The sequence below is a fragment of the Podarcis liolepis genome (assembly GCF_965112155.1).
Source record: "Podarcis liolepis genome assembly, chromosome: 5".
Classification (NCBI taxonomy): Eukaryota; Metazoa; Chordata; class Lepidosauria; order Squamata; family Lacertidae; genus Podarcis; species Podarcis liolepis.
The window spans coordinates 32,028,516-32,054,324 of record NC_139556.1 but is presented as its reverse complement, the minus strand read 5'-3'; the positions used below and the strand labels follow the sequence as shown (position 1 = coordinate 32,054,324).

The window sequence follows — 25,809 nt, the reverse complement described above, 5'->3', positions numbered from 1 at the left end:
AATGGAGCGACAGCCGTTTAGATCGAGGGAGCGAGATGGCGGGACGCATGCGCAGAAGGAAAGCCTTCCAAGGCCGTGTGTGCAGTTTAGCGCTGCGTAAGCCCAACTCGCTGATGCTTTCGCCCTTGATAAGCAGGTGTTTTCAAGGTTCCTGTTGCTAATGCTGTGCCAATAAGGCCAGTGAGTTCAAAATAATGGGACCATAATTTAACGACACTACCCCTGGAAAAAAGAGGACATATGGCATCCCTACCAGCCAGCTACTAAATCACAACTCACCACAATAAGTCAGAAACTGTCTTATGTGTAAACACAGGTCTTTGTAATACAAAAGGAGCACTTTTAGTTTCAGTTGACAGAATACTGAAGAGCCTGTTAAGGAGCTTAAATAGCAACAAGGAGAAAATAAATAGTGACACTGTTTGCAATTGTGTCACATTGAGTGTAAGAAGCGTTGCCAGGGTCTTGAATATTCCTTCAGTGGATTATTCAGTGAAATCCTATTATTGGCATCTGTCTGTCTCAAGAGGCAATGGAAGAGTGTGCCATATGAGAGCAGCAAGGAGGAGGATATGTCAAAGAGAGTTGGGACACAGCCTTGTTTCACGCCGCTCTTTCTAGAGAAGGTGTCCAAGGATGAACCTGTTTCTGCTTCCCTCACTGAACAGCAGCTGCATGTCACAAGACAATGTTTTCATTCCACAGTTCAGTTACTGTTGGGTTCCCACTGGAAAGGGGGACTGGATGTGACGTACACTGGTTTTCTGTTTCTGTTGTTCTGTCATTTCTTTGTTGAGGGAGTTGCTCTGCTCTCACAGAGGCAAGATGTACTTTTGTGTGTTCTCGGTATAGCGAAATAAAATAGCAATGTAGCCATACCGGCCTCATCCTTTCGTTGCGGACTACACTCTGCTGGGCTCAGGACAAGATGAGCCATACCAGCTCCAGATGGGCAGGAGCTGAATAAACTAACAGAACCATCATACTGGACGGTGCTGCATATGTTCTTGTGAAAAGACACGATCATGTTGTGGAGCTTAGGCATCCTATCACATTGTCAGGTCTATCATGGCAGTGTACAAGGGGCATGTTTGCTCCCAGCATTTCTCCCGCAACTGGTGCAGTGAGAGAATCATGTTGACCTCTGAGCTCTAAAGCCGCATGGTGGCTCGGGATATCGTATCATTCTGCACTGGGGAGGAACAGTCCTGTTCAAACTCATTTATTTTGATATTATTATGAAGTCTGATAAACAGGAACATGGGAAGCTGCTGAGGAGCACCAGTGATTCACCTAGTTCAGTACTGTCTACACACTGACAGTGACTCTCCAGGGATTCATGCAGAGATCTGTACCTGGTCCTGCAAGGGTTTGACCTGGGGACCTTTGGCATTGAAAACAAGTAAGTGCTCTACTACTTCATATCTGATGTTTTCTCCCTTTATGCTCTTGATTTATGGGCTGCTACTAAAATGAGGCTGCATTTTAATTAACTGTCCCGCCCCCCGCCCAATTACGTTTTATTGTAATTTATATTTGGTGTTAGCCACTCTGAGCCCGGCCCTGGCCAGGGAGGGCAGGATATAAATAAAATATTATTATTATTATTTATTTGCATTTGAAATGTAAATTCCCCACTAGTCCTGGAATTGCAGTGCTCAGATCATGGGGCAACAAACTAAGGCCCTTGGGCCAGATCAGGCCCAATTGCCTTCTGGATCTGGGCCACAGACAATCCGGAAATTGCCGTGTGGATCGCCAACGCGTGTGTTCTTTCCCTTTCCCTCTCCCTCACACGGCAGTGGCGGCGCCTCCTCCCTCCTGGTTTCTCCCTGCCCTGCCTAGAGGAGGAAGGGGGCTGGGCTTTGTTGGTACCAGCAGCAGCTGCAGTGCTTGAGCGGCCGCCATTTTAAGCAGCCTCTCTCTGGAGCCATTTCCCGCACCGCTCATTGTCCTTCTGCCGCTGCCAGCCCCTGCCACTCACAAGACACAGGTAAGCAGCTCGTGGTGCTTTTGCATCATTCCCCTCCCCCAAATATAGTCTGGCCTCCCACAAGGTCTGAAGGACAGTGGACCGGCCCCCTGCTGAAAACGTTTGCTGACCCCTGGCTCAGAGGAATGACACACTGCCCCCATCTTTCAGCCAGAGAACAAAGAGCCAATTATATACCTCCTGCCTCCTAGGAGGAATATCATGGAAAAGGGAAAAATAATCCTCATAGTTCCCAATCCGGTGTATCATAAGCCTTACTGATTTAAAAGTGATTAATGGGCAATGAGTATGCATGCTGGTTCCAAAGAACAATCTTAAACTCATAACTTTTATTGCCCCACAGAATAATTGCCCCTTAATGTTTAAAACATGAAATACTGCTTGCCTAGATAAACAACTGTTTCCAGAAAGGTAGCCATAATCATCTGTTGCAGCAAAAACAACAAATTCTTGTTGCACCTTAAAGACAATTTCTTACTCTTCAAGGTGAGGACTCTGTTTTTTTTAAAAAATAATTATGGCCCCCAAACCCTATGGACACAAGGGAATCAGCACCGCTGAACACACTAAGGCTTTTTTCTGAGTAAATGTTGTAGCAGGAACCCCCCCACCCCAATCATTCTGTTTGCACAAACTTCACACACACTCACACTCACACACTACATACGCCACATTTCTGTTATAAATTCATAGAAAATCAACCATACATCGGATTTGCACTGTTCCATTTTTATTTTACTCCATATGACAATGACTATCAAAGGGGGGCGGTGATTCTGGGCAGCCATAATCCCTTCACCATCCCAGCACATCCACAGGAGCCCTGCCCAGTTGCTATGTCAACCCTGATAATCCCAGACAGAAGACAATCAAAATCATAAAGAACAGTGGATTCACCACAGGCTGAAACAAAGGACGATGATCAGATCTTCCCTCTGGGGGCAGGAAACTGCAAACTCCCCATTGTCACCTGGAAAGTACTCATGGGGAGGGGGAAAGGAGGAACCAGCTGGGTGACTGGACACTCAGGTTACCACCACAACTCCTCCCTCAACCCCTCCTTTCTGTAATGTATGCATGATGTCAACCCTTTCTGTAATGTATGCATGATGTCAACCCCTCCTTTCTGTAATGTATGCATGATGTCAACCCCTCCTTTCTGTAATGTATGCATGATGTTTCTGGGGGTGGGCTTGACCTAGAGGAGGGGAATTTCAAAAGTATTTATAAGGTCTTGCAGCCCATTGTTCTGGGTCTTTTCCTCTCTCCTGCAAGTGAGGGGAACACCCTGATGCATCAGTTCAATAAAGGCCAAGCCTACAGGCTGCTGTTTTGCTCCAAGTTATCCTGGTTGGTGTCTTTGTTTTGTCCAAGAGAGCCCTCAGATTTTTCCGTTAACAGTTGGCGACCGCGACTCAGGGACACTTGGTTCTCCTGTAAAGGTGAGAGGGGAGATAGAAGGGATCGGGCGCCACTGGGCAACCTTAGCCCAGGGATCCTTCTTCCTCTCCCTGCCTCCTCTTTGCGGGCGGTAATCAATCGTCACCAAAAGCTCAACCAGGGGAGCAAAGGCGAGGTCAAGCCGGCTAAAAAGAAAAGGATCCTGGGATTTGCGGGGGACATCTTCGAACGTGAGTATGGTTTGAAGTAAATGCATTGGGAGGGGGGTGGAAAAGTAACGACCCCACGACAGCCAGACTTTCCTTCTTTCATTTCTGGCGTAGCCCCTCGGAGTCGGCCGGGTGCGCTCTAACTTTACCCTTTTCTAACCCGATTCTTCCCTTCGGAAAGTGGCCAGGGAGATCGCGGAACTTTACTGTGTGGCGCATACCTCTCGGAGTCGTCTGGGTACGCCAAGACCTTTCTCTTTCTCTCCCCTCAATTTCTTACACGGTGTGTGGCCGGGGAAATTGTGGTACCTTTTGCTGTTTTCCGATGTTCCCCCCCGGGGTCGTCCAGGAACATCTTAATCTCTCTATCTCTTTTCTCCCCCGTTTTCCGTCTTGGAATTGAGTCCGGGAAAGCGTGGCTCTTTTACTGTTTCTCTGACATCCCTCTCTCGGAGTCGTCCAGGGGAGTCTTTCAAGTATTCTCTTACTCTCCACCTACCCTAACTATACAAATGAACCTTCCCCTCCTGCCTGGCGACCTTTGTTAGGGATGACCTGGGTATGTGAGAATGCAAGGTCGTTTGCTCCCCTTTCAAAACTTTGTTTTCTCGGACCCCCAATCTGGCACTGCACAGTACAGGCGTCCAGTAGGGAGCCCAAACTTAGTCTCAAAGGCTAGGCAGGAGGCTGTTGTGGAGGGTAGAAGGGGCGGTTCACAAATTGGGGCCCCACACTAGGAATAGTCTTGTGAAGCAGCGCTGAGGTAGTAAGAAAAGAAAAAATAGGTAACTGAAACTTTCTCGGGCCAAGGTGTCCCGTGGCAGACGGGCCAAGGTGTCCCGTAACTGAAACTTTCTCGGGCCAAGGTGTCCCGTGGCAGACGGGCCAAGGTGTCCCGTGGTTAAAGGTTTTCGGGCCAGGTGTCCCGTGGTTGAAGTTTCTCGGGCCAAGGTGTCCCGTGGCTGAAGTTTGAGTTCATGTATAAGATTTCTTGAAATGAGTTTGTGGCTTGTAGATATGTAGGAATTGTGTTAGTCAAGGGTACTTTGAGTACTGAAAGGATATTTTTTTTCTGTCCCCCCTTTCTTTCCCATTGCCTTTCCTCCCTTGTGTGTGTGTTTCCACTCTTTCTGTCTTTAGCGTACTTCGTTAACGAAAAAAAACCCCCAATAATAACATATGAGAGAATGGGAGCTCACTAAACACCCTAGCTGGACTCCTCCTGGCAACAAAGCTTCCATGAAGCCTTTTGCCCCAGAGAGGACTCTAATATGCCCCTCCAGCTTGTCATCTCCAATTAGAGAAAAAAATAGAAATAAAATAAAGGGGCAAAATGGTCTTTCCAAGTACAAAGTACGAGACCGTGGGTGGCTTAGGCCCACCACCTAGAACCCAGGGCACAGTGGCCACCTCAGGGATCCTTCAACAAAATCAGGGTGTGAACTCTTAGGGAGAGCTGAACACATCAAATTTGTGTTGTTAAACTATAATCTAAAGCTAGAACATGAAACTGTAAACTTACTGGTGCTTAGAGGCAAAAAAAAAAAATTAAAAAAAAAATGAATAAGAGATGTATTCAAAGATTTAGAAATATTTCAAGGATTTGTATTTACATTGGCCTTGGCATCCACAGACTGTTCTTAAATGCACATAGTTTTAAATTGCAAGCTTGCTTCAAAATTTTAAATCTAAGGAAGCCATGTTGCGCCTTATCGATCTTAAACAAAACAAAATGGAGAATGGAGTGTGCAAATGTTTGTTATTTGAGAGAGGCTCTAAAAGAGAGTTTCCCTCCCAAGTGGTGAAATCCTGTATACGTGCTACTTGTGTTCTGAAAGGGGGATTACCCCACCTCTTTCTTCTAGTTTTAAGTGAGGAGGGTGATTTTAAGTCTAATGGTAAATGTTTTCTGGTAACTTTTGAGTTCGTGAGTACACCTCTGCTCCAGTCTATTCTGGAAGAAGTTAACCAAATGTTTCTGCTGCAAAAGCCTAGTTGAGCACAACTGCTCTCTCAAGCTAAAATGCAGTGTATGTATTTCATTAAGCGTATGCCTATAAAAGTATGGTGTTCATTCTAAGAAAAAAATATTTGAGTCCAGTTTTAACTTTGATTTGGTTGGACAGAAGAGTTATTGTAAGGCTCCTGATATCAGTCTCTATAAGACTTCATGGCCTCTTTTGTTAGAAAATGCCCCCCCTCCCCCTTGTTTCACTCTGCCTCTTTCAGTTGTTTTCTCCCTTCTTACTTCTGTGCCAGGTAAATTTACTCCTGAGTAAGCTTCCTTTAAAGGAAACTGCAAAGAGGGAAGGGGGGCAACACTTGTGTACTCCCTTTAAAAAAAAAAAATCAAATCTAGGGCTGCTTTAACTGTGCTTTATAAGAGATCCTCTCAGGAGTATAGATGTTTCCTTTCCCAGCTGTAAATCTGTACTTAAATGTGTATGCCTCTTTGGTAGTACAAATCTTGCTGTGAAATCTTGCTGTGAACCCTATATTTTGGAGGGTTGGACTAGATGACCCCAGGGTCCCTTTCAACTCTCCCAATTTGTGGCTGTGTGGAAGACCATGTGTCTGCAAGCATTGGAGGGTAATTCTTAAATTCTGGTGTGGTAATGGAGTTGAAATTCAGCCTAGCTTTGCTCTTTAGTTTTAAAAGGTGAGAGGTGAAGCCCAACTGGTAATACCAAGCATTGAGTGATTACAGTGTTTATCATTTTGTCTACTATTTAAAAATCAGACTTAAAAGTCTACTCAAAGTTTAAGCACATACAAATGAATAATCAAGTAGAATTAGCCTTGACCATTCCTGTAAATAAAGGGCAGGAAATAATAATAATATTAATAATAATAATAATATTTTTTTGTCTGCAAATGGTAAGGCTGAAATGGCTGAGAAGTTAAAAAAATATATAAATAAAATCCTATGAATTCTAACTCTGGCCATTTTTACTCATAAATAAGAGAGCGGTTGATTGTTCCGCGAATGGCCAGAGGGATATTAGCCCTTTCCTGTACATAAAGGAAGCAGTCTCAGTTTGCTTGGGCTGAAATTGCTAGCTTTGGTGAATACCTAAATTGCTGAGTTTCTCTTTTTTGTTTAAAATCAAACCCTGTTTTCAAAATCTACTCCTTACCCTTCCTTTCCCTTATTCAAATGGTAATTTAGCCAAAGGATGGTAATTTAGCCAAAGGATGCAACATTTCAATAGTATAAAACGTTTGCTGAGACATGAACTCTGCACATGCACAGAGGCCAGATTAGCTAAAGAAGAGAGAGAGAGGAAGGGGGGAACTGTAAGGGGGAGAGGAGGTTTCTTCGACAACTACAGAGAGAAATTTATCCAAATGCAAAAACTTTGAACCATTGAGGGAAATCACCCTAAATGTTTCTTTGCTCCAGAGGCTACGTAAGACAAAAGGCTTTAAAAAAACAACAACAAACAAACAAAAAACTAGCCCATCAAAAGCCAAGAGCCTTCCAGGTTTCAAATCTTAACATGCCAAATTCTTTTCACAGGTAAATATCAAAGCATCCCCCCCCCAATGGGAATTTTAGGAACAGCATTTCCTGACAAGCTTCTCACATGAAATAATTTTCCCTTTTAACAGGATATGTGAACCCCGATAACAAAGTGTTTGTCCCTTTTTCCTCCCACAGCAACTTTCTTTCTGTTCTGTGAAACAAGTCTGAATCCATGCTATATTAGTGACTTCCACAACCAAACATTGTTTGTGGAATGGTATTTGTTTACCTTTTTGCCTGAGCATTTCTTATTCTGTCATTTTGGCTAGTGCAAGGTACCTGCACAACTTTAAATTGCCATTCATTTTCTTGGTATTAACTCATTTCCCAGTATTAACATTACAGTTGATGTTGTCACATCAAGAAACACTATTTTATTTTCATTTGCGATGTTAGAATGCCAAAACAGATTACTTCAGGTTACTTATTAATTGTGTGTTTTAGCATTTATTTATTTGGTTCCTCATAGGTCATTTTGTGTGTGTGTGTTTTACTTTGGGGACATGTTCATCACATGTTGAAAGTCAGTTTCATGAAGTTCTTTTATCAAATAGCACATGGTGAATTTAAAGTTTTTTCCCCATGGTTTTCCCATTTTTTTCAGTCTAGTAGTAATCTGCGTGGTTTTGATAATATATTTAATAATAATTCTTTTCTAAATCTGATGTCTTTGTGTCAAGTTTGTTTTCATCTGACTGGTAATCTAATTTTTTGCTTTCTTTTGTATTTTTTAACCTTTGTATTTTTTACAGTTCTCTTTCTCTCCAAAGTGAAGGAAAGCAAATGAACTTGGCAGATAATAACAGTAGTTATAGGAAAATGTGATAATAATATTGGAATGAATGAAACGCTTAATTCGCTAGGATTTTTATTATTTGCAGCTTCCAACAGAAACCGAAGGACATCCTTTTTGCCTTTTGCCCCCTCCCTTTTCTAACTGTCTTTAAGCCCCAAAACCCTGCCCCTTACAGGATATCACCTATACAGATGTGCAATGATGAAAAGCAGCAACAACCCCTCAACTCAGTTCTTCCATCATCACAAGACACCAGAGTTTTCAAGTGCCCACAGCTATCTCTTTCAAAGGATATAGACTGCCAGGGGAGTGGGCCTGACAAAGGGGGGTGGAGTTGACTTGCAAGGACATCTTTTCACTTGAACCTCAAGCCTCTGCGCTCCATGATTCAAAAGATACATGCGTAAAAGATCACAATTGTGTCTAGATATGCAACTGATATTTAATTAGTTTGTTTTGTTTTAAGTGTTATTATGTAGGAATGTTGAAATGTGTCTGACAGTGTGTTATTCCCACAAGGGGGGGGGGGCTATTTTGTGTGTAATTATTTTTATGTTTAATGTCTTATTGCTTGCACACCAATTCTCATGCATTTTATACTTTCTGATAGCTCACACTATTGTGTAGTCCAATGTTTAGATAACCACATTTCATTGTCCCACCTGGCACTCTGCCAACTTTCCCTATCCACTTTAAAATGTGCTAAAACTTGCTTTACCAAGGAGAAGCTTATAAGATACATGAAGGTGCATATGCTTTGGTTTAGCAGGAATGATCCCTTATAGAGTTAAATTGTCTTATTTCGACAAAGTGCCCTTTTAAGAACGGTTTTCCTTTAACAGACTGGTTTGAAACGTTGAGAACCATGGGCACATAAATTCAAATTGGACTCAGTTTGAATTGGGCAAGTGTATCCAGGCTGCAATTAGCTTTTTGGTCCTTAAAGTGCAAGTGAGCAACTTCTCAGGATGCAAGACCAGAGCCTGTAATAATAATAAGAAATCCCATGGATTTTGGCCAAGGCGAAGACATTTCCCTCAGGACGTGTCCGAAACCTGTGCCAGCTGTGGTGGGTACCAGGCTACATGATAAATATGAAAGCCCTAAGTAGATTCAGCAGGGATTGCCACTACTGCGACACCATGCCGATGTGAGACCACGGAAGAGCTACCTTGACACCTGAGAACACACAAATGGGTGGGGGGGGAAGCAAACTGCACTTTTCAGTCATTAGTGGACCTTCCTGCCTAAATGCAAAGCATAGATCACTATTGAGAAAATATTTCTTCCAAGGTGCTAGAATACCACAAGTAACTGAGCAGTGCACTGTTACACCATTATATTTCCATGCAAATATCCTTAAAGTAGCATGATATCCAAGTCCCTTTCAGGTTCACATGGACACACACATCTGGGACGGAGAATACCAGGTTATTATTTACCACCTTAAATTGTGCGGAGAAAAGGATTGCAAAGTAGCCACCTTTGCAATCTTATCTCCGAAGGGGGGAACTGTAGCAGGAACCCCCCCACCCCAATCATTCTGTTTGCACAAACTTCACACACACTCACACTCACACACTACATACGCCACATTTCTGTTATAAATTCATAGAAAATCAACCATACATCGGATTTGCACTGTTCCATTTTTATTTTACTCCATATGACAATGACTATCAAAGGGGGGCGGTGATTCTGGGCAGCCATAATCCCTTCACCATCCCAGCACATCCACAGGAGCCCTGCCCAGTTGCTATGTCAACCCTGATAATCCCAGACAGAAGACAATCAAAATCATAAAGAACAGTGGATTCACCACAGGCTGAAACAAAGGACGATGATCAGATCTTCCCTCTGGGGGCAGGAAACTGCAAACTCCCCATTGTCACCTGGAAAGTACTCATGGGGAGGGGGAAAGGAGGAACCAGCTGGGTGACTGGACACTCAGGTTACCACCACAACTCCTCCCTCAACCCCTCCTTTCTGTAATGTATGCATGATGTCAACCCTTTCTGTAATGTATGCATGATGTCAACCCCTCCTTTCTGTAATGTATGCATGATGTCAACCCCTCCTTTCTGTAATGTATGCATGATGTTTCTGGGGGTGGGCTTGACCTAGAGGAGGGGAATTTCAAAAGTTTTTATAAGGTCTTGCAGCCCATTGTTCTGGGTCTTTTCCTCTCTCCTGCAAGTGAGGGGAACACCCTGATGCATCAGTTCAATAAAGGCCAAGCCTACAGGCTGCTGTTTTGCTCCAAGTTATCCTGGTTGGTGTCTTTGTTTTGTCCAAGAGAGCCCTCAGATTTTTCCGTTAACAATGTGTAGAATTTCACATCTGTGGTGTTTCTTTCTACAGAGATAAACAGAAATAATTCTCCAAATTCAGTTAATAAAAATTAACTCCACACATAAATTAGCTTTTCTTGATGCTTAACCTTTAAAGAGGCCACCTTATCCTTTATATATCCATACAGTATATCTAACAGTTCACTGTACTGTTTCTTCCTAAAGTCCAGTAGCGTAGCTAGCCTGCGGCAGGGGGGCAGTCTGCACTGGGGGGGGGTAGGGCACCATGGGGGTCTGTACTGTGGCACAGTGGCTGCTGTGCATCAGGGGTTGGGATTCTGGGCAGCAGAGAAATTTGAGGGCGGAATGGTGGTTGCCTGGCATTTTGGATGCTACAAGGGGGCGGAGCCACTTCCCATCCCTAAAATCAGCAACTTCCTAAAAAAGGCTCAATAAGCTGGTGTGGTTGCTACACTGCTGCTTAAGTCCCCAAAATATCAGAAACTGGCTCCACAGTAACTCAGAACAAGGCTTTCAGTGTTGCTGCCCCATTCTGTGGAACAGCAACCCTGTTGAAATATACCAGGCATGCACTATCTGTACTTTCTAAAACAATGGAAGATGTTTCTGTGTGAACAATGTTTTCCAGCAGCTCAAAAATCCTTTGCCACAGATGTTCATTTTGTATTGTTTTTAAACCTACAGTATATTCAGTTATTTTTTATATAGTTTTAAAAACCATTTTAGCTGTTTTTATGATATGTTTGTAAATCACATTGACACACATGTAAAAGGGAATTTATAATTTCAGAAGCAGTCATTAAAATAATGTTGGAATTTCTTATAAATAGAGGGAAAATGTTAAAAATGTGGTTGCTGGGCTGGGACATGTAAGGAAGAAAAAAAGGAAAGTAAGTGTTGGCAAAGCTACCAGTTTTTTGTACTCACTTGGTGTAACAATACGCTTGTAATATTTCACTTGGTGTAATATTAACTCAGCCATTTATGCAACAGCTGAGAAGATGAGTCAGCAGTTTGCAAAACGCCATTTTTAAAAGCAGCCAAGAATAAGGGAAGAAAATGCAGATTTCTATTTTCACAGTTGATGCCTTTACAGATCAGCCGTTTTCTGGAAATCCTGCAGCTGTTTGTCTTCTTGAAGATGTAAGTTTTTGAAACTTGTCTTTACCAGAATGCTGATGTTTGTTAGGGAAAGCCTGTGGCTCAGTGGCAGAGCATCAGCATTGCATGCAGAAGTTCCTAGGCTCAGTCCCCAACATCTCCAGGTAGTATTGCTGGGAGAAATGTTGCCTGAAACCCTGGAGAGCTGTAGACATAATGAGCTAGATAAACCAATGGCCTGACTCAGTGTAAGGCAGCTCCCTACATTACAAAACTTTGCTGTGTGTGACTGGTGCCATTTATGTCAATTTTTAGTGATGTTTTTCTTGACTAAGGATTGGTTTGTTGTGGGTACAGAAAATTCCTGTGCTGTTTATCTGGCCCAATGTTTTCAAAAATTCCTGCCCTCGGGAAACTTTTCACAGTAATGTCAAGACTTTCCAGGAAGCATTTCTGCTGTTAATGTTTCCCTCACTGAAAAATCCCTGCTAAGTTTTCTAGAGTTTTCTAGAACACAGATTGAATTCCAAATTAGCCTATTTCATAAGCACTGGCAGTCTTATTTATGAAACAGTTGTGCACAATGCTTAGATTTAATCTGATTTAGTCGTATTGATTTAAACAAAGCCAACCCAAGGTATTTTGTCACCCGAGTATGGTTGAAAAATGTCAATTGCTACTTTTTAAGGTATTCCAGCCCCTTCAACAGCATAGCATCTGTTTATGATCTGTGATCATGACTACAGTGGTACCTCTGGTTACGAACTTAATTTGTTCTGGAGGTCCATTCTTAACCTGAAACCGTTCCAAACCTGAGGTACCACTTTTGCTAATGGGGCCTCCCACTGCCACTTCGCCGCCGACATACAATTTCTGTTCTCATCCTGAGGTAAAGTCCTTAACCCAAGGTACGACTTCCGGGTTAGCGGAGTCTGTAACCCGAGCGTTTGTGACCCAAGGTACCACTGTACTGCTGTGCCACAATCAAGAAGTAGAAAATAACCTTATATCAGGCAGTGATCAGGCCACTCCTACAGAAACTGGACCTGGACCCCGAAGATACTAACATTCTAGCCTTCTTGGACAAATATTTGAATGTTTCTAGGCACTTGTGGATGATAGTAGCATTTGAAGAACTAGATTCCCTCATTCAGAAAAGCTCCTCCATAAGAGAAGGCAGTGGATTGACTCCAAAAAACACATGAAGGTCATCAACTTGGTGCCTACAGGTGCCATGGCACCCTCAGGTTGATAGTCTTAGATAATGTACTGGATGGACCAATAGTCTGACTCAGTATAAGACTTTTTTCTATGTTTCTTCCTAACGAGTTCTTTTCCTGTTTGTGCATGTGTTGTCCACGATTTTATTTGTGCCTTTTGCCCCTCTCTGTCCCTTGCACCCTTATCTGCCTTTCTTTGTGTTCTTTGTCTCCCTGTAATCTCAGCACTTTCTCATATGTCTGTAACCTCTGTCAATGAATTCCTCTTGTGCCTGTCTGAATCCATTGCTCAGCAGCTTTTTTGGCTGGTGTTTAAGAATGTTTGGCCACACAGCTACACTGGCTGTGCTCAGGAGTGCTGTGCCAATGATTCAGTAGCTCAATTGGCATGCCATCTCTCAGTCTCTGGATGCCCATTTGCAAATATGTACTTGTACAGTGGTACCTCAGGTTACATATGCTTCAGGTTACATACGCTTCAGGTTACAGACTCCGCTAACCCAGAAATAGTGCTTCAGGTTAAGAACTTTGCTTCAGGATAAGAACTGAAATCGTGCTCCGGCGGCGCGGCAGCAGCAGGAGGCCCCATTAGCTAAAGTGGTGCTTCAGGTTAAGAACAGTTTCAGGTTAAGTACAGACCTCCGGAACGAATTAAGTACTTAACCCGAGGTACCACTGTATCTTGAATCATTAAATCTTGGACCATGTATTGCAGAGCTTTCCAAACTTTTCATGTTGGTGACACACTTTTTAGACATGCATTATTTCACAACACAGTAATTCAGTTTTACTAGCCAACCGGAGGTTAAACTAACCACTTTTCAGCCCCGAAAGGAGCGTGGGGAGCGTTCATGTGACACACCTACACACTGCAGCTGACACACTAACATGTCGCGACACAGATTGGAAAGCTCTGATGTAGTGTGTATATGTGACTTGACCTTTAGACTGTGGTTTGGCTAATTTTCTAGAGATATGTACCCTCTGCATATAGTTTTTTATTGTTTCTCCATGCCATGCCATACAGCAGGCTTCCTCAACCTCGGCCCTCCAGATGTTTTGAGACTGCAATTCCCATCATCCCTGACCACTGGTCCTACTAGCTAGGGATCATGGGAGTTGTAGGCCAAAAACATCTGGAGGGCCAAGGTTGAGGAAGCCTGCCATACAGGAAGGATTGTTCCAAAGCTGTTTGTGGGGGGGCAGGGTAGTCCAGATTTCCTCATCCTCCCAACTGTTATTATCTTTTTTGGGGGGGAGTGGGGGTGCAGAGACATTTTCATCTCAACATCACGTTTTCCTGATTGTTCCCAAGCTGTTGGGGTTTTCTTGGTGGGGAGAGGGAAGGAGCCCAGTGCAGAAGGATCATAATTATTTTCTTTTCCTGGATTGTTCCCAAGTTGCTTGAGGCTGGGGGAGTGCAGAGTCATTATCATAATCTTTATTATCATCATTATTATCATGTTTCCTCTGATTTTTCTCAAACGTTATGGGGGAGGCATTTCAATGGCATCATTAGTAGTACAGTGGTACCTTGGAAGTCAAACGGAATCCATTCCAGAAGTTTGTTCGACTTCCAAAACGTTCGAAAACCAAGGCGTGATTTCCAATGGGCTGCAGGAAGCTCCTTCAGCCAATCAGAAGCTGCAGAAGCCCCATCTGACTTACGTTCATAAACTGGAACACTCACTTCCAGGTTTGCGGCATTCAGGAGCCAAAACGTTGGACTCACAATGCGTTCGGGATCCAAAGTAGGACTGTACCATCACCGTTTTTTCCTACCTAGCCTGCTGCTGGGATTGTTCCCAAGTTGTTGGGGGTCAGCACAGCACAAAGGCAAAAACATTATTAATATCATCTCATACACCCTAATTTTGGCATGATCGTGTTTATTTAGTTGAATAAATAGGTCCCCCATAAAGGACTGTGCACAGGGCCTCACAAAAAGAAAACACAGGATTGCTATATTTCAAAACTACCACAAGATGGTGCTAGTTAGTTGTCTGTGGGTTTCTGCTTTGCTTTGCTTTGCTGGGTCATTCCATATCAAGTGATCCAACTTTTTCACCTCATGTCATCCAGTTTTCTTAATATTTTGTACACTTGCTGAATGATCAAAACTAAGTTTAAATCTAAAATTTTTATCCAGTTTGTGATGAACATAAACTTAGTTTTGATCATTCAACTTAGTTTTGATCATTCAACAAGTGAATCATCATTCACTTGATCATTCAACTTAGTTTTGATCATTCAACATTCAGATTTTCCCAGACATCCCAGCAATTCCCACCCTGCTATGTCAAGGGAATTACAGACGTATTGTATGGTATCTCATAGGGAACTGCCTCCTAATGGCAAAGGTGATGTTTGGGGTGGCTTGCAGGGTTTTTTTTAGTTCTTTATTCCTACTGCTTCTGCATCTCTGTTGAATAAGAAATAAGTACCATGAACCCATTTAAGCTTCATATGTAATGCTAGGCTCTTTGTTTATCAGGTCTTTTATTTTGCTATAAAATAAATAATACCAATTCACGGGCAATTATTTTATTTTTAAAAAATAGGAACTGGAAGAAGGTTGGCACCAAAAAATCGCAACAGAAATGAACCTCTCAGAAACGGCATTCATCAGAAAACTGGATCCTACTGATGACTTTACAAGAAGTAAGACTACATTAAAATAAGCAGTAATTTTTCAGTTGACTTCAGCAGAAGGTAGATCATATCCGCTGCTTTAAATAATTAAGGAAGGTTGATACTTTAGTTAGTAGACTATAATGTAAGTTGAGGCAATAAATACTTGGTGTATAAACATACCACAGACCTAATCTGGTTTAACAGTTAAACTTTTTACCCAAGGAACCCTGGGAATTCTACAATTTCTAATGTGGCAGAGTGGACTGTATTGCTTAAGACTAAAGCAGAGAGATACCACTGAATGCTCCTTTGCATAAAATCTCCCTGCAAGCAGAAAAGTAGCAGAAGGGGTGACACAGATTAGAATTTTTATTCCTAATCTGCTAGCTTTCTTACAGAGAATTGAAACAACTCAGGGATGCATTAAGAATGGCATCTGTCACATGCAACCTGGAGTGGTGTTACCAACTCTTGGCACCTCAGAAATGCGCCATCTCATTTTGTAGCACAGGCAGTCCAGGGCGTAGTTCCATCTCATTTTCTTCATCTTGGAGGAATTTTCATCTGTGGAACATTTTTATCACCAAATAGCTGACACACACAAGAGCCTATAGGGAGGCTACTGATTCATCTTCTCAAATACCTACCACACCCATACTTCCATTTTAAAAAATTAATATTGGTCATTGGCATGTTACAAATAGATGGGTGTTTTATTTCTCTTTTATCAAAGAAAACCACAGATGTTATGTGGAAAGATGTTACACGCAGTAACACTATAAAAGGGCAAGTAAATGGCTGAAAATCTGGTGTGATACAGCCTTAAAGCTACAGGAAGAGTTTACTGTAAGCCTGACTCTTGAATTTTCTTTTCCTAGGTTCCCGTTTTGGATTAAGGTGGTTTACACCAGCTAAGGAGGTCCCACTCTGTGGCCACGCTACCCTTGCCTCAGCAGCTGTGTTATTCCACAACAAGAGTAATTAACATTTAAGCTATAAGTTATTTGCAAATAAACCTTTCAACCTATATTACAGTTATATGTTTCTAATTTTAAAAACAGAAAATGTGAATTCAACCCTCACTTTCGTAACTCTGAGTGGAGAATTAAATGCCAGACAAGCAGGCGATCGTATTATCCTGGACTTACCTCTTTATCCTACTTATCCACAGGTTAGATAAACTTAAATTGCCAGCACTTTTCCAAAAGATTAGTTAAGAGCAATCATTATATACATATTTCTTTCTTTTCATCCAGGATTTCCAGGAAGTGGAAAAGTTAGTGAAGGTAATTAGTGTAATCCTTATATTATTTATTGTGATTTTATTAAATGTATAGTGAATAACAGAGTATTCCAACAATTCAACAACATCGTCCTTATTACTGCACTGTACACTTTTGCAGAGTGAGGCATGTCTAACCCTGCAAAGGACTGCCGGTAAACCTCTATGTCAGTGGTTCCCAATTACTACAGATCTCCTGTTTTTCCAAAGCCCCTACTTTTGAAAATTTTGATATATCTGTGGTAGCTTTTGTTACGTGAATGTTGCCACGGACACCCTGGGTGGGTTACATAGACCCCCCCCACAGGGTCTATGGGCCACCAATTGGGCACCACTGCTCTATGCCATACGCGTTATGCATCATTATGTCTCTTTTCCCATGCCATATTGGCCTGCATGTAGCAAGCATCCTTTGTACCTCAAATTATGCAGATACAATTTTAATGTTTATGAAACATTTCATTAATCATGGATGCTGGCTCCGTGGTAAAAGATTTTATTCCAGGTAGTGCTACTATATTAGGTTAGTTACTGTGTCCTTATTGCAAAATTGTTCCATTAATAAAGTAGGGAAAATCTGTGGTTTGTGGTGAACAGAACTGGGCTCAAATCTACATTTGGACATTAGGTACACTTTGGGCCTGACCCCAACTTTCAGTCTAGTCTACAGTGCAAGGCTGTTGTGAGGATAAAATGGAATAATCATGCACACTAGGGGTTACATTAGAGAGGATGGGTACTTCTTGGTTTTTGACAGATCCAGGTAAAGGAGTAGAGACTGAGCTGCATTAATAGTGTCAAGGTACTGTGGGAGGAGATGAAAAGTGAATGTATCTCTCCTTTGGGCTTTGAAGATCTCAGCCAAATTATCTCTGAGCTCTTGGGCATCAGTCCATGTGTTTAAGAGTGGCTTCTCTAAATGCTCTAAAGAAACTAGGAGGAATCTGAGTGAGCAGACAGAAAGCACATGTAGGCTGCATATTCTCTTTCTGTGTTTATTTGGACCATATGAAGCTTGAGCCCTGTACGTCATCCTGATGCAAAGATGAGTAAGCTCTCTCTGCATCTGGAGCACACACACAACTTATTCCAGAGGGAGAGGGGTTTAAATTTGGGTTCTCAAAGTGTTAAGAAGAGGAAGTTATCTGTCTGCTCTCCCACACGTGTGCCTAAAATGTGTGCATCCTTTGATTTGACTGAGAATGTAAAAAAGGTAAAGGGACCCCTGACCATTAGGTCCAGTCGTGACCGACTCTGGGGTTGCGGTGCTCATCTCGCTTTATTGACTGACGGAGCCGGTGTACAGCTTCCAGGTCATGTGGCCAGCATGACTAAGCCGCTTCTGGAGAACCAGAGCAGCACACGGAAACGCCGTTTACCTTCCCGCCAGAGTGGTACCTATTTATCTATTTGCACTTCGTGTTTTCGAACTGCTAGGTTGGCAGAATGTAATGCATCCTTAATGATTGTAATTTAGGAGATGCTCTAGTTCTTTGGGGTTCATCCTGTAATATTTTATTACCAGGCAGCTGTAGGCGATATGAATGTTCAAGATGTTCGCTATTCTCCTGACACAAAGAAGCTCCTTGTCTGTCTCAGTGATGCTTATGGAAGGTATATGTGTTTTTCTACAAATTTCATTAGCTATTAGCAAGGCTGGGGAATATTTGGCACGCCAGATGGTTGCTGGATTGCAGCTCCCCTCATTGTTGACCATTGGCTGTGCTGACTTGGGCTTATGGAAGTTGGACTCCAACAATGTCTAGAGGGCCATAGGCTCGCCATCTTTGTTATATATAAATTAATGTGAACCCCACCTCCCCTCCTTTGATGCCTTATTCTGTTTGAGTGGCACTGCAAAACCCCTGGAGGGCACCAAGTTTGTGAAGGCTGTAGTAGACATTATACTAGTACTGGGCGCTTGCTCTTACTGTCACTATCCTTACTTTAGATACCAAGAACTGCAGTATGTTTCAGCTCATAATTGTTCTCACTGGCATGTTTTAGCTTTAAATTTGCATACGTAGGAAAAATATATTTAAATGTTTAACATTTCATGCTTAACCTCAAGGTCTGATTTGGAGAAAATACAAGTGAATGGCCAAGAACTTTTGCTGGCTGAGAAGACTGGGAAAGTCCAAGGATTAATAGTCACACTTAAAGGAGATTTCCACAGAAAACATGAAAGCTATGACTTTTTCTCTCGATACTTTGCTCCGTGGGTTGGAGTTTTGGAAGATCCTGTCACAGGTGTGTTGGTGTGTTTAAGCAGGGCTTTGCTCTCATTTTTATTAAACATAGGGGAATAATTCCTGTTGGAAGCTTTACTATGTACAAAATTCAGAAGAACTCTTGGGCTACTCTGCTGTAGCAAAAAACAAGAAAAGCCAATGATACCTTTAACAAATGAGCAAAATGAGCTTTTACTCTCATCAGATACATCTGCTGAGGCAGATTTTTGCCTATGAAAGCCGATGGCACTATACATGGCCCAGCATTATTTGTTATATGTACCTATATTGAACTAACATGATAGCTTAAAAAATACATGTGTATATAGATGTGCATATTAGGTGTTTAAAACCCTTAAGAGATTCTTGAAATAGAAAAGTAAACGAATCAACAATAAAATGGATGCTAGATGCTATATTGTTCAGGAGGACCACATGCACATGAGTGGGTTTTAGTTTTGGTATAATTTCAAAGGTTGACCTAGAACCAATGAAGAACAAATAAAAATAAAATACACCACAATCAATATTTAGAATGGCTTTTAACACACTCTCAAAAGCTTGGTGTTTATGGGTTGTTGTTGTTGTTTAAAAAACCAATTTGATAAAATATGGTCATCTGTCAAGTCTTCCCATTCTACCATGTTGAAGAAACAAAGTCCTGGAAGATGCCATGCAGGTATGAGATGGGTTAATAATAATAGTATTTGTATACAGCCTTATACCCTTGGATCTCAGGGTGGTTCACAAAATAAAATCACATATAAAAATCACAATATGAAAAACAGAAAATACATAATAAAAACAAAAAAGCAAAGACAACCCAATAACCCCCCTTTCCACAAAAGGGCATCAGATGTCAATCAGCCAAAGGCCTGGTTAAAGATAAATCTGCCTTCTTTCTTCAATTCTGGATGCTTCAGCCCTCATGACTGCAAGGCATGGAGGAGAATTCTAATGTGTGGAGATGTTCTGCACATCCCAAAGGTCTTTGCAGGATACTGCCCTTCCCCATGTGACAGCCAGTTTGCAAATGAGGATAATAATTCAGCCTTACCTTACTGTGGCATTATAAGGATTATTTTTTTAAAATGCATGTGGTGTGCTTTGAACCCTAAACATGTTACACTTTTTTGGTTATGATTATTACATCTTTTCATTTTCTTTCCAGGATCTGCTCATACTGTCTTAAGTAGTTACTGGTCACAACAACTGGGGAAAAAGGAAATGTGTGGTAAGGATCTCTCTTCATTTATAAGAATAAACCTTAGGGCTCAATAATTTAATAAATGTAATCTGTTAAAAATAAAATCCGCAGAAACTTTAATTACACATTAATTTTTCCTCCTGTTTAGCCAGAGGGTCTGAAGGCAAGCAGGGGTTCAGGAATGTATAGGGTCACAGTGCTGTGCAAGGATCTCGGGTGTATTAGTTTTTCCACCCTTGCCAAAATTGATGAAAGAAGAAATGTAAACCAAGCTGTTCTTTCCAGTTTGCATGCAGCAGGGTAAAATTACTGTGGCTTTCCTTCTAAAAATAAGAACCATAGGCAAGTGAAGATGATATTGGTCACTTAAAATCAATGGCAATATGTCTTTCAAGCCTGGATCTAAAGAAATACTTGTATTATTTTTAAGCTGTTTGGCTCTAGGTGAGTTAACATACATATGGGATTTGCTGTCCCCATATCTACTTGAAACTGTAGATCAATTCACACATTACTCTGGTGTGGGGTAATTTTGTGCTCACTCAGGAGCAGGGCCATGCGTTTAGCCCCATCCCCTGCATCCTTCCCCCAGACATGTGTTCCATGTGGTTGTCTGTAAAGGAATTCTTATATGTAAGACCTTACATGGGAGCAGGATCTCGTGCATTAAGAGTTCCTTCACAGAACTGTAAGTTCTGAAGAGACACTTTTCTTCCTAACTCAAAAACATGCCTTCTTTGAAGGCTCTTCCCTGGCCCCCAAAGGTGGAGGGAGCATGAGGAGAGACTGTGCAGCATATAACATGCACATAGGCTGCAGAGTTTTGTGGGGGGCAGGTGGAGTTTGCATCCTCCCCATTTGCTGTCTAGGGTGAGGGCTTCACCATAGCCTGTCAGTGGATTGGCTCTGCTGAGTTCAGTAATTCCATAGAGCTTTCCCCTTTCTTTAATCCATCTGCTGCTCATTAGTGACAACCAAGCATTGCAGCATGCATCGTTCATGGGGAACACAGATAATAGGAAATATAAATACAAGCCTCCCCCCTCTCTTTGTTTAGCATTTCAGTGTTCTGCTCGTGGAGGAAAGTTGAAGATTCTACTTCGGTCTGATGGAAGAGTAGACGTCAGTGGCCAAACAGTCATTGTGTTGAAGGGTTTTTTGACCATTTAAGAAAATACGCTGAAAAAAGGAGAGAGAGAAAATAAAATGAAATAAAGCTCTTCGTCATTACAAATTTCCATTTCTTCTTATCGTTGCTGATGCAGATGAATATTTTACAGAGAAAACGACTACTTAAATCAAAAGGCAAAATGGACATAATTCAGAAGACAGGCAATTTAACCGAAATTTGATTTTATAGTTTTATCTGATTTTTATTTGTTGCATTGCATATTTGTAAACTGCCCTGAGACTATTGTGGTATATAATTTTGTTTAATTAAAATAAAATAAAATGTTTGTATACTTTTATTTCCATTACTATCCTCTTCTGTGCTATCCTGGCTGCTTGAGCCAGATCATAACAGATTAAGGAACACATTTATTTAATAATGTGTTGCAATTTCTGTCTAGCCCCTTTGTAACTGCTTGGGACAATTCATTCCATGACTGTTTAATCCTATCCTCGTAAATAGCTCTACGTATATAAGCTTGAATTTGGTAGACCTCTAAAGCAGAGTTAGAGACCGAATGCAATTCTCCAAACCTCTACTTCATATTATTCTTTTGTATTTTTTCCTGGCTGGAATGTGCCCTTGTACTCTGGTGATGCCTCTTGCTTTCCTGTATCAAGGATAGAGAATGGTGTGTGTGTAGAAGCTAGTCTGTTGTACGCAGGTAAAATTTTTATTAATTGCTCCACCCATTTTTGCCTCTGTCCCTACAAGCTCCAACATCACATGGCCCCCAGAAGGTTGTCCAGAAGGGAATGTGGTTTTCAGGATGAAAAAGGTGCGGGCAGCAGTCTCCATCATATTTGAAATCAAGTCTCAGAAGCAAGTAAATCACACTCTGCAAGTTAGAGTTAACTCTTTATAAGCAAGAACATGATTTGCACAGACTTGGCCCAGTGTCAGGCCTAATGAGGACAGAAGCTCATCCCTGGTACGTCTGATCCCATGGATCAGTTGCCAAGACTAAAAGCCCCCACCTCCCCACAGCTGTCTTAAGTCCCCTCGGGTTTTTCTAAAGCAACATGAGACTGTGCCTGCATGAAGCTAGCTTCTTCACCCTTTTTATGCCTCCTCTTGTTCTGGGAAACTAGAGGGGAAGGGAGCTTGTTGCAGCAGGAACGGGAGACACCCATGACTCTTCATCAGCCAGACTCATCTCTCCCTCTTGGCTGCTCATCCCCCTCTCCTGTTTCAGCTTCTGCCACTGATTCTGGACTTCTTTCTGCCAAAGACTCCCAACTTCCACCTCCTCCTCCCAGCCTCCTCTCTCTGACCACTCATCATTGTCCCACCACCAGTCCCCAAGCTCTGAGCTTTCTTTCCTTGGGGGGTTTCCCAGCAGCTTCCTTCCACCATTCCGATGTGTCCAACTAGTCCATGACCTCAGTCCTGGTTGGTTCCCTCTTTATTTTTTCCCCCAGGTCAAGCAGCTTGACTCATTGTTGCCACCATTTTAATTCCCTTATAATGCAATACCACACTTTGCCCTGCACCTGCCACACACACCTGAAGCTGGCCCTCTTTCAATAACCTAAACATGCAATACACATATATCCACCTAATTCTGGATCCTCCAAAACTAGTTCGGGGGGGGGGGGCAGGGACTACAGAACAACAGAAATTAAAAATCTCTAAATAATACAGATAGTCGCATGCAACTACTTGAAAATGGATGAGTGTCTTTTTCGTGGTTGCCAGCAATCTGTTAATGTGAAACTGCCATGTGATTTGGAAGATAATTTGCTTCTTCATGATTTACAACTCCAAATAAGACCTCACCCAATTAAGGCATAAAGGTCAAATATTTGTCGGTGTGGGGCCAGACGAGTGTGTACCTCTCATAGCAACTGACCTGAACCTCTGGGTAGGCTTCTTTAGAGGTTTTAAGCTCAAGTTGCCCTGAATAGTTTTCTATTAGACCTGTTGATTGTTGGGTTTGCATACATGCAAAGAAGGGGAGCTGTACCAAGTTGAAATGCTAAAGAGCATCTGCTATACAAATCCTGGCTATTGCCCTGTTTTAAGAACATCAGAGCCATACTGGATCAGAACAAAGGTCCAGCATCCTGTTCTCACAGTGGCCAACCAGATGGAACCTGTAAGTAGGACCTTGAGTGCAACAGCATTCTCCCCACTTGTGATTCCCACAGCTGGTATTGGGCTGTCTAGTCCATACTGCACTGCTAGTCCAAGTCTTGGATAGTTGAACAGGGGTAGTAAAGTCTTACTGTTTGGGGCTGAATGCTTCACACCAACTGGCCTACCCAGGAGCACCACACAGACAATAATTTACCTATATGAAATGCTTGTATGACTCCTGTAGCTGCACTAAGGAGGCAATTACTGTTCACCTGTCCAGATTTAACAAATTATCAATGCAGTTTTCTTTCCTGGGGGAATAAAATAATCAGCCGAGTCTAATAACTTTTTTAAAGCACGGCCTATCTAAATCTTCCTGACTAGACCAATATAGTTGCTGCTTAACGCAGATTTCTTTATTCATTGTGTTGGGCTTTTTGGTACAGTTTATTTTTTCCTTTGTGTTCATTTCTGTGTAGTGCAGAAAACAACAAAAAAAGAGAAGCAGAGAGCTCAGGTGGGAGTCTGAGCTCTAAATGTGTTTGTAATCAACAGATTAGTTAATCAGCCATGATTTATTAATGATGAATTAATTATCCCTGATTTTGCATTTCTCCTGGCTAAATGGAGCTTTAAAGAGGTTATTTTATTAATCATCATGGTGCTAATTGCAGACACTTACAGAAGGACTGCTAATTAAACATGCAGCCGTGTGCAGAACGAGGCCTTGGCTGCTGAGAGTGGCAAGAATAGAAGACCTCATTTTCTGAGCAGTGAAACTTCATTCCCCATGAAATATTACTGTGTTGACCCGACCATACTAATTAGTTGCCAAGATCGGTTTTAATACATTACAGTTTTTTCCATCAGCAAAAATAAAATACCTGGTTATGTGTGAGGTGTTTGTGGGATCTTTTGCTTCTTTTTGCATCCTCCCATTGGAAAGTTCAGTGTGTTGTTCTTCCATTGCCTCTCCTTGCTACCATTCTAGAGGTAAGTCAATACCACCAGTGTTGTGCAGATCTGTGTCATGAACTGGCAGGACAACGAGGAGGAGGGTGAGGATCCCGGCGAGGGGTGTAGCTGGGACTGGGACACACCAGGGCAAGCAGAGGATGGAGAAGGAAGTACTCACAAGGGAATGGAGCATGGTGAGGGGATGGAGGTCAGTGCACAGGAACCAGAGCAGCAGGACCCATCACCAGAGCCAGAGGGGCCCATGTACATGGGCTGTGAGGTGTAAGGAGCAGTGGGAGTGGCACTCTAGGAGGCTGAGGCAGGCAAGGGCCCATAGCCCAGCTCTCTAGCTGGCCAAGTGGGGCTCACTAGAACAGATGAGAGTCACCTGCCTCATCAAGCCCAGATGCTGCAATCAGCAGGCATAGTGTAGAAGGGAAGCAGAACTGAGGTGAGGTGTCTGCTCAACTGCCCTTGGTTTGGATGCTCCTGGAACACTTTGGGACTATGCTTTAGGATTGTCTCTGGACTGTATCCTGACTGGGACTTCAGACTTTGCTACCTGGATTGACCCTGGACTGTGTTTCCTGAACTTTGGACTTCGCTTGTGTGGTCTGACTCCCCCCCCCCCGACTTTGGACTTGCTACCAGGTAGGCCAAGGGCTCAACTTCAGGACAATCTGGTTTTCCCCAGTCTATTTGTTGCTGTGAGCTGCGTCAATCCTCTCATGACAATAAGACGGAAGGGGAAGCCCCAATGATATTTAATCCCAGCTTCTTGCAGTTTAATCATACAAGAACATAGATTTATTCCCCGCCCCCGCCCGTGTTTCATAAGCCAGATCCTGCATCACCATAACTGGGCTGTTTTTATAAGTTATGGATATGAGGTTCCTCAGTTTGTTCCACACTTGCTCCTTTCTGTAGTAGGCAAAGTAGACAACCATATCACACGGGGCAGGGAAGCTCCTCCCTCAGTTTGGGTCCAGGTGCTCTGTGTGCCCATTCAAAACCAATAGCGGAGATTATGAGGTCTGGAAGCAGTGATTTAAACCATGAGACAATAAATTGTGCAGGATCACTCTCTTCCACTCCCTCTTTAAAACAACATAAACGCAAACTAATTTTCCTATTTTGATTTTCTGCATCTTCAAGCTTGTTGCGAATACATTTTCTTTTTGTAATTCTTTGATCTTTTTGTCATGGATTTGGCTTAATTTTTCTGTTGCTGTAGTTTCTGTTCTGTCAGTTTCATTTCCATTGGAAGCATTAGTGCTTTCTGAGTATTTTAAAGAAGCTCATTCATAGCTGTTTTTTGTGCTGCCAATTCTCTTAAGATATACAGTACCAAATTTCTTTCTCCAGTGAGGAAGAGGCCTTTATTGAGGGTGATGCCATCTTGATTGCGGCCTTCATTAGTGTCCTTGTTGAGACGTGAGTCTTCTGTCTTGAGGTAGGCAGAATGGAGTGAGGCCTTTTGTTTTCAGCTTTTCTGAACCCATTCTCTCCTTTCTTCAAGATTTTTTTTTGGGGTGGGGGGTGGGGTTAGACAGCAAAGGCTTTTCCTCCAAGCTGTTTTTCTGGGTCTTGGAGCAGAGCTTAGAGTTTAAGCGGTCATCTTATTTCCTTTGTGGCCATGCCTGCCTCAGTCATTGGTTTTGAGAATTTTTCTGTGTTTGGGTGCAGTTTA

General features: G+C 42.3%; 1 protein-coding gene across 6 annotated transcripts; it reads left to right on the top strand.

Moving 5' to 3' along the window:
- Positions 1–11: 11 nt before the first annotated feature.
- PBLD (phenazine biosynthesis like protein domain containing) lies at positions 12–21,373 on the top strand. Of its 6 annotated transcripts, none has more exons than XM_083502846.1 (12): positions 12–147; positions 1,245–1,402; positions 1,803–1,993; positions 11,334–11,380; positions 15,120–15,219; positions 16,071–16,169; positions 16,254–16,363; positions 16,449–16,478; positions 18,000–18,088; positions 18,546–18,724; positions 19,877–19,939; positions 20,970–21,373. In XM_083502846.1, exons 5-12 carry the CDS (start codon positions 15,159–15,161, stop codon positions 21,080–21,082), a joined length of 744 nt encoding a protein of 247 aa, XP_083358972.1. In that variant the 5' UTR covers positions 12–147; positions 1,245–1,402; positions 1,803–1,993; positions 11,334–11,380; positions 15,120–15,158; the 3' UTR covers positions 21,083–21,373. The 6 variants fall into 6 exon arrangements, with proteins under 6 accessions (XP_083358972.1, XP_083358971.1, XP_083358974.1 ...); XM_083502845.1 differs by having other exon boundaries at positions 11,231–11,380; XM_083502847.1 differs by lacking the exons at positions 12–147; positions 1,803–1,993 and having other exon boundaries at positions 1,262–1,402.
- Positions 21,374–25,809: the final 4,436 nt, after the last annotated feature.

Excerpts from the sequence above, each read along its gene's own strand:
- PBLD (XM_083502845.1), top strand. The coding sequence starts at position 11,297 with ATGCAGATTTCTATTTTCACAGTTGATGCCTTTACAGATCAGCCGTTT. Across the intron at positions 16,170-16,253 it reads TGTGTTATTCCACAACAAGA|AAAATGTGAATTCAACCCTC; the intron begins GTAATTAACATT and ends TTTTAAAAACAG. Across the intron at positions 18,725-19,876 it reads TTTGGAAGATCCTGTCACAG|GATCTGCTCATACTGTCTTA; the intron begins GTGTGTTGGTGT and ends TTTTCTTTCCAG.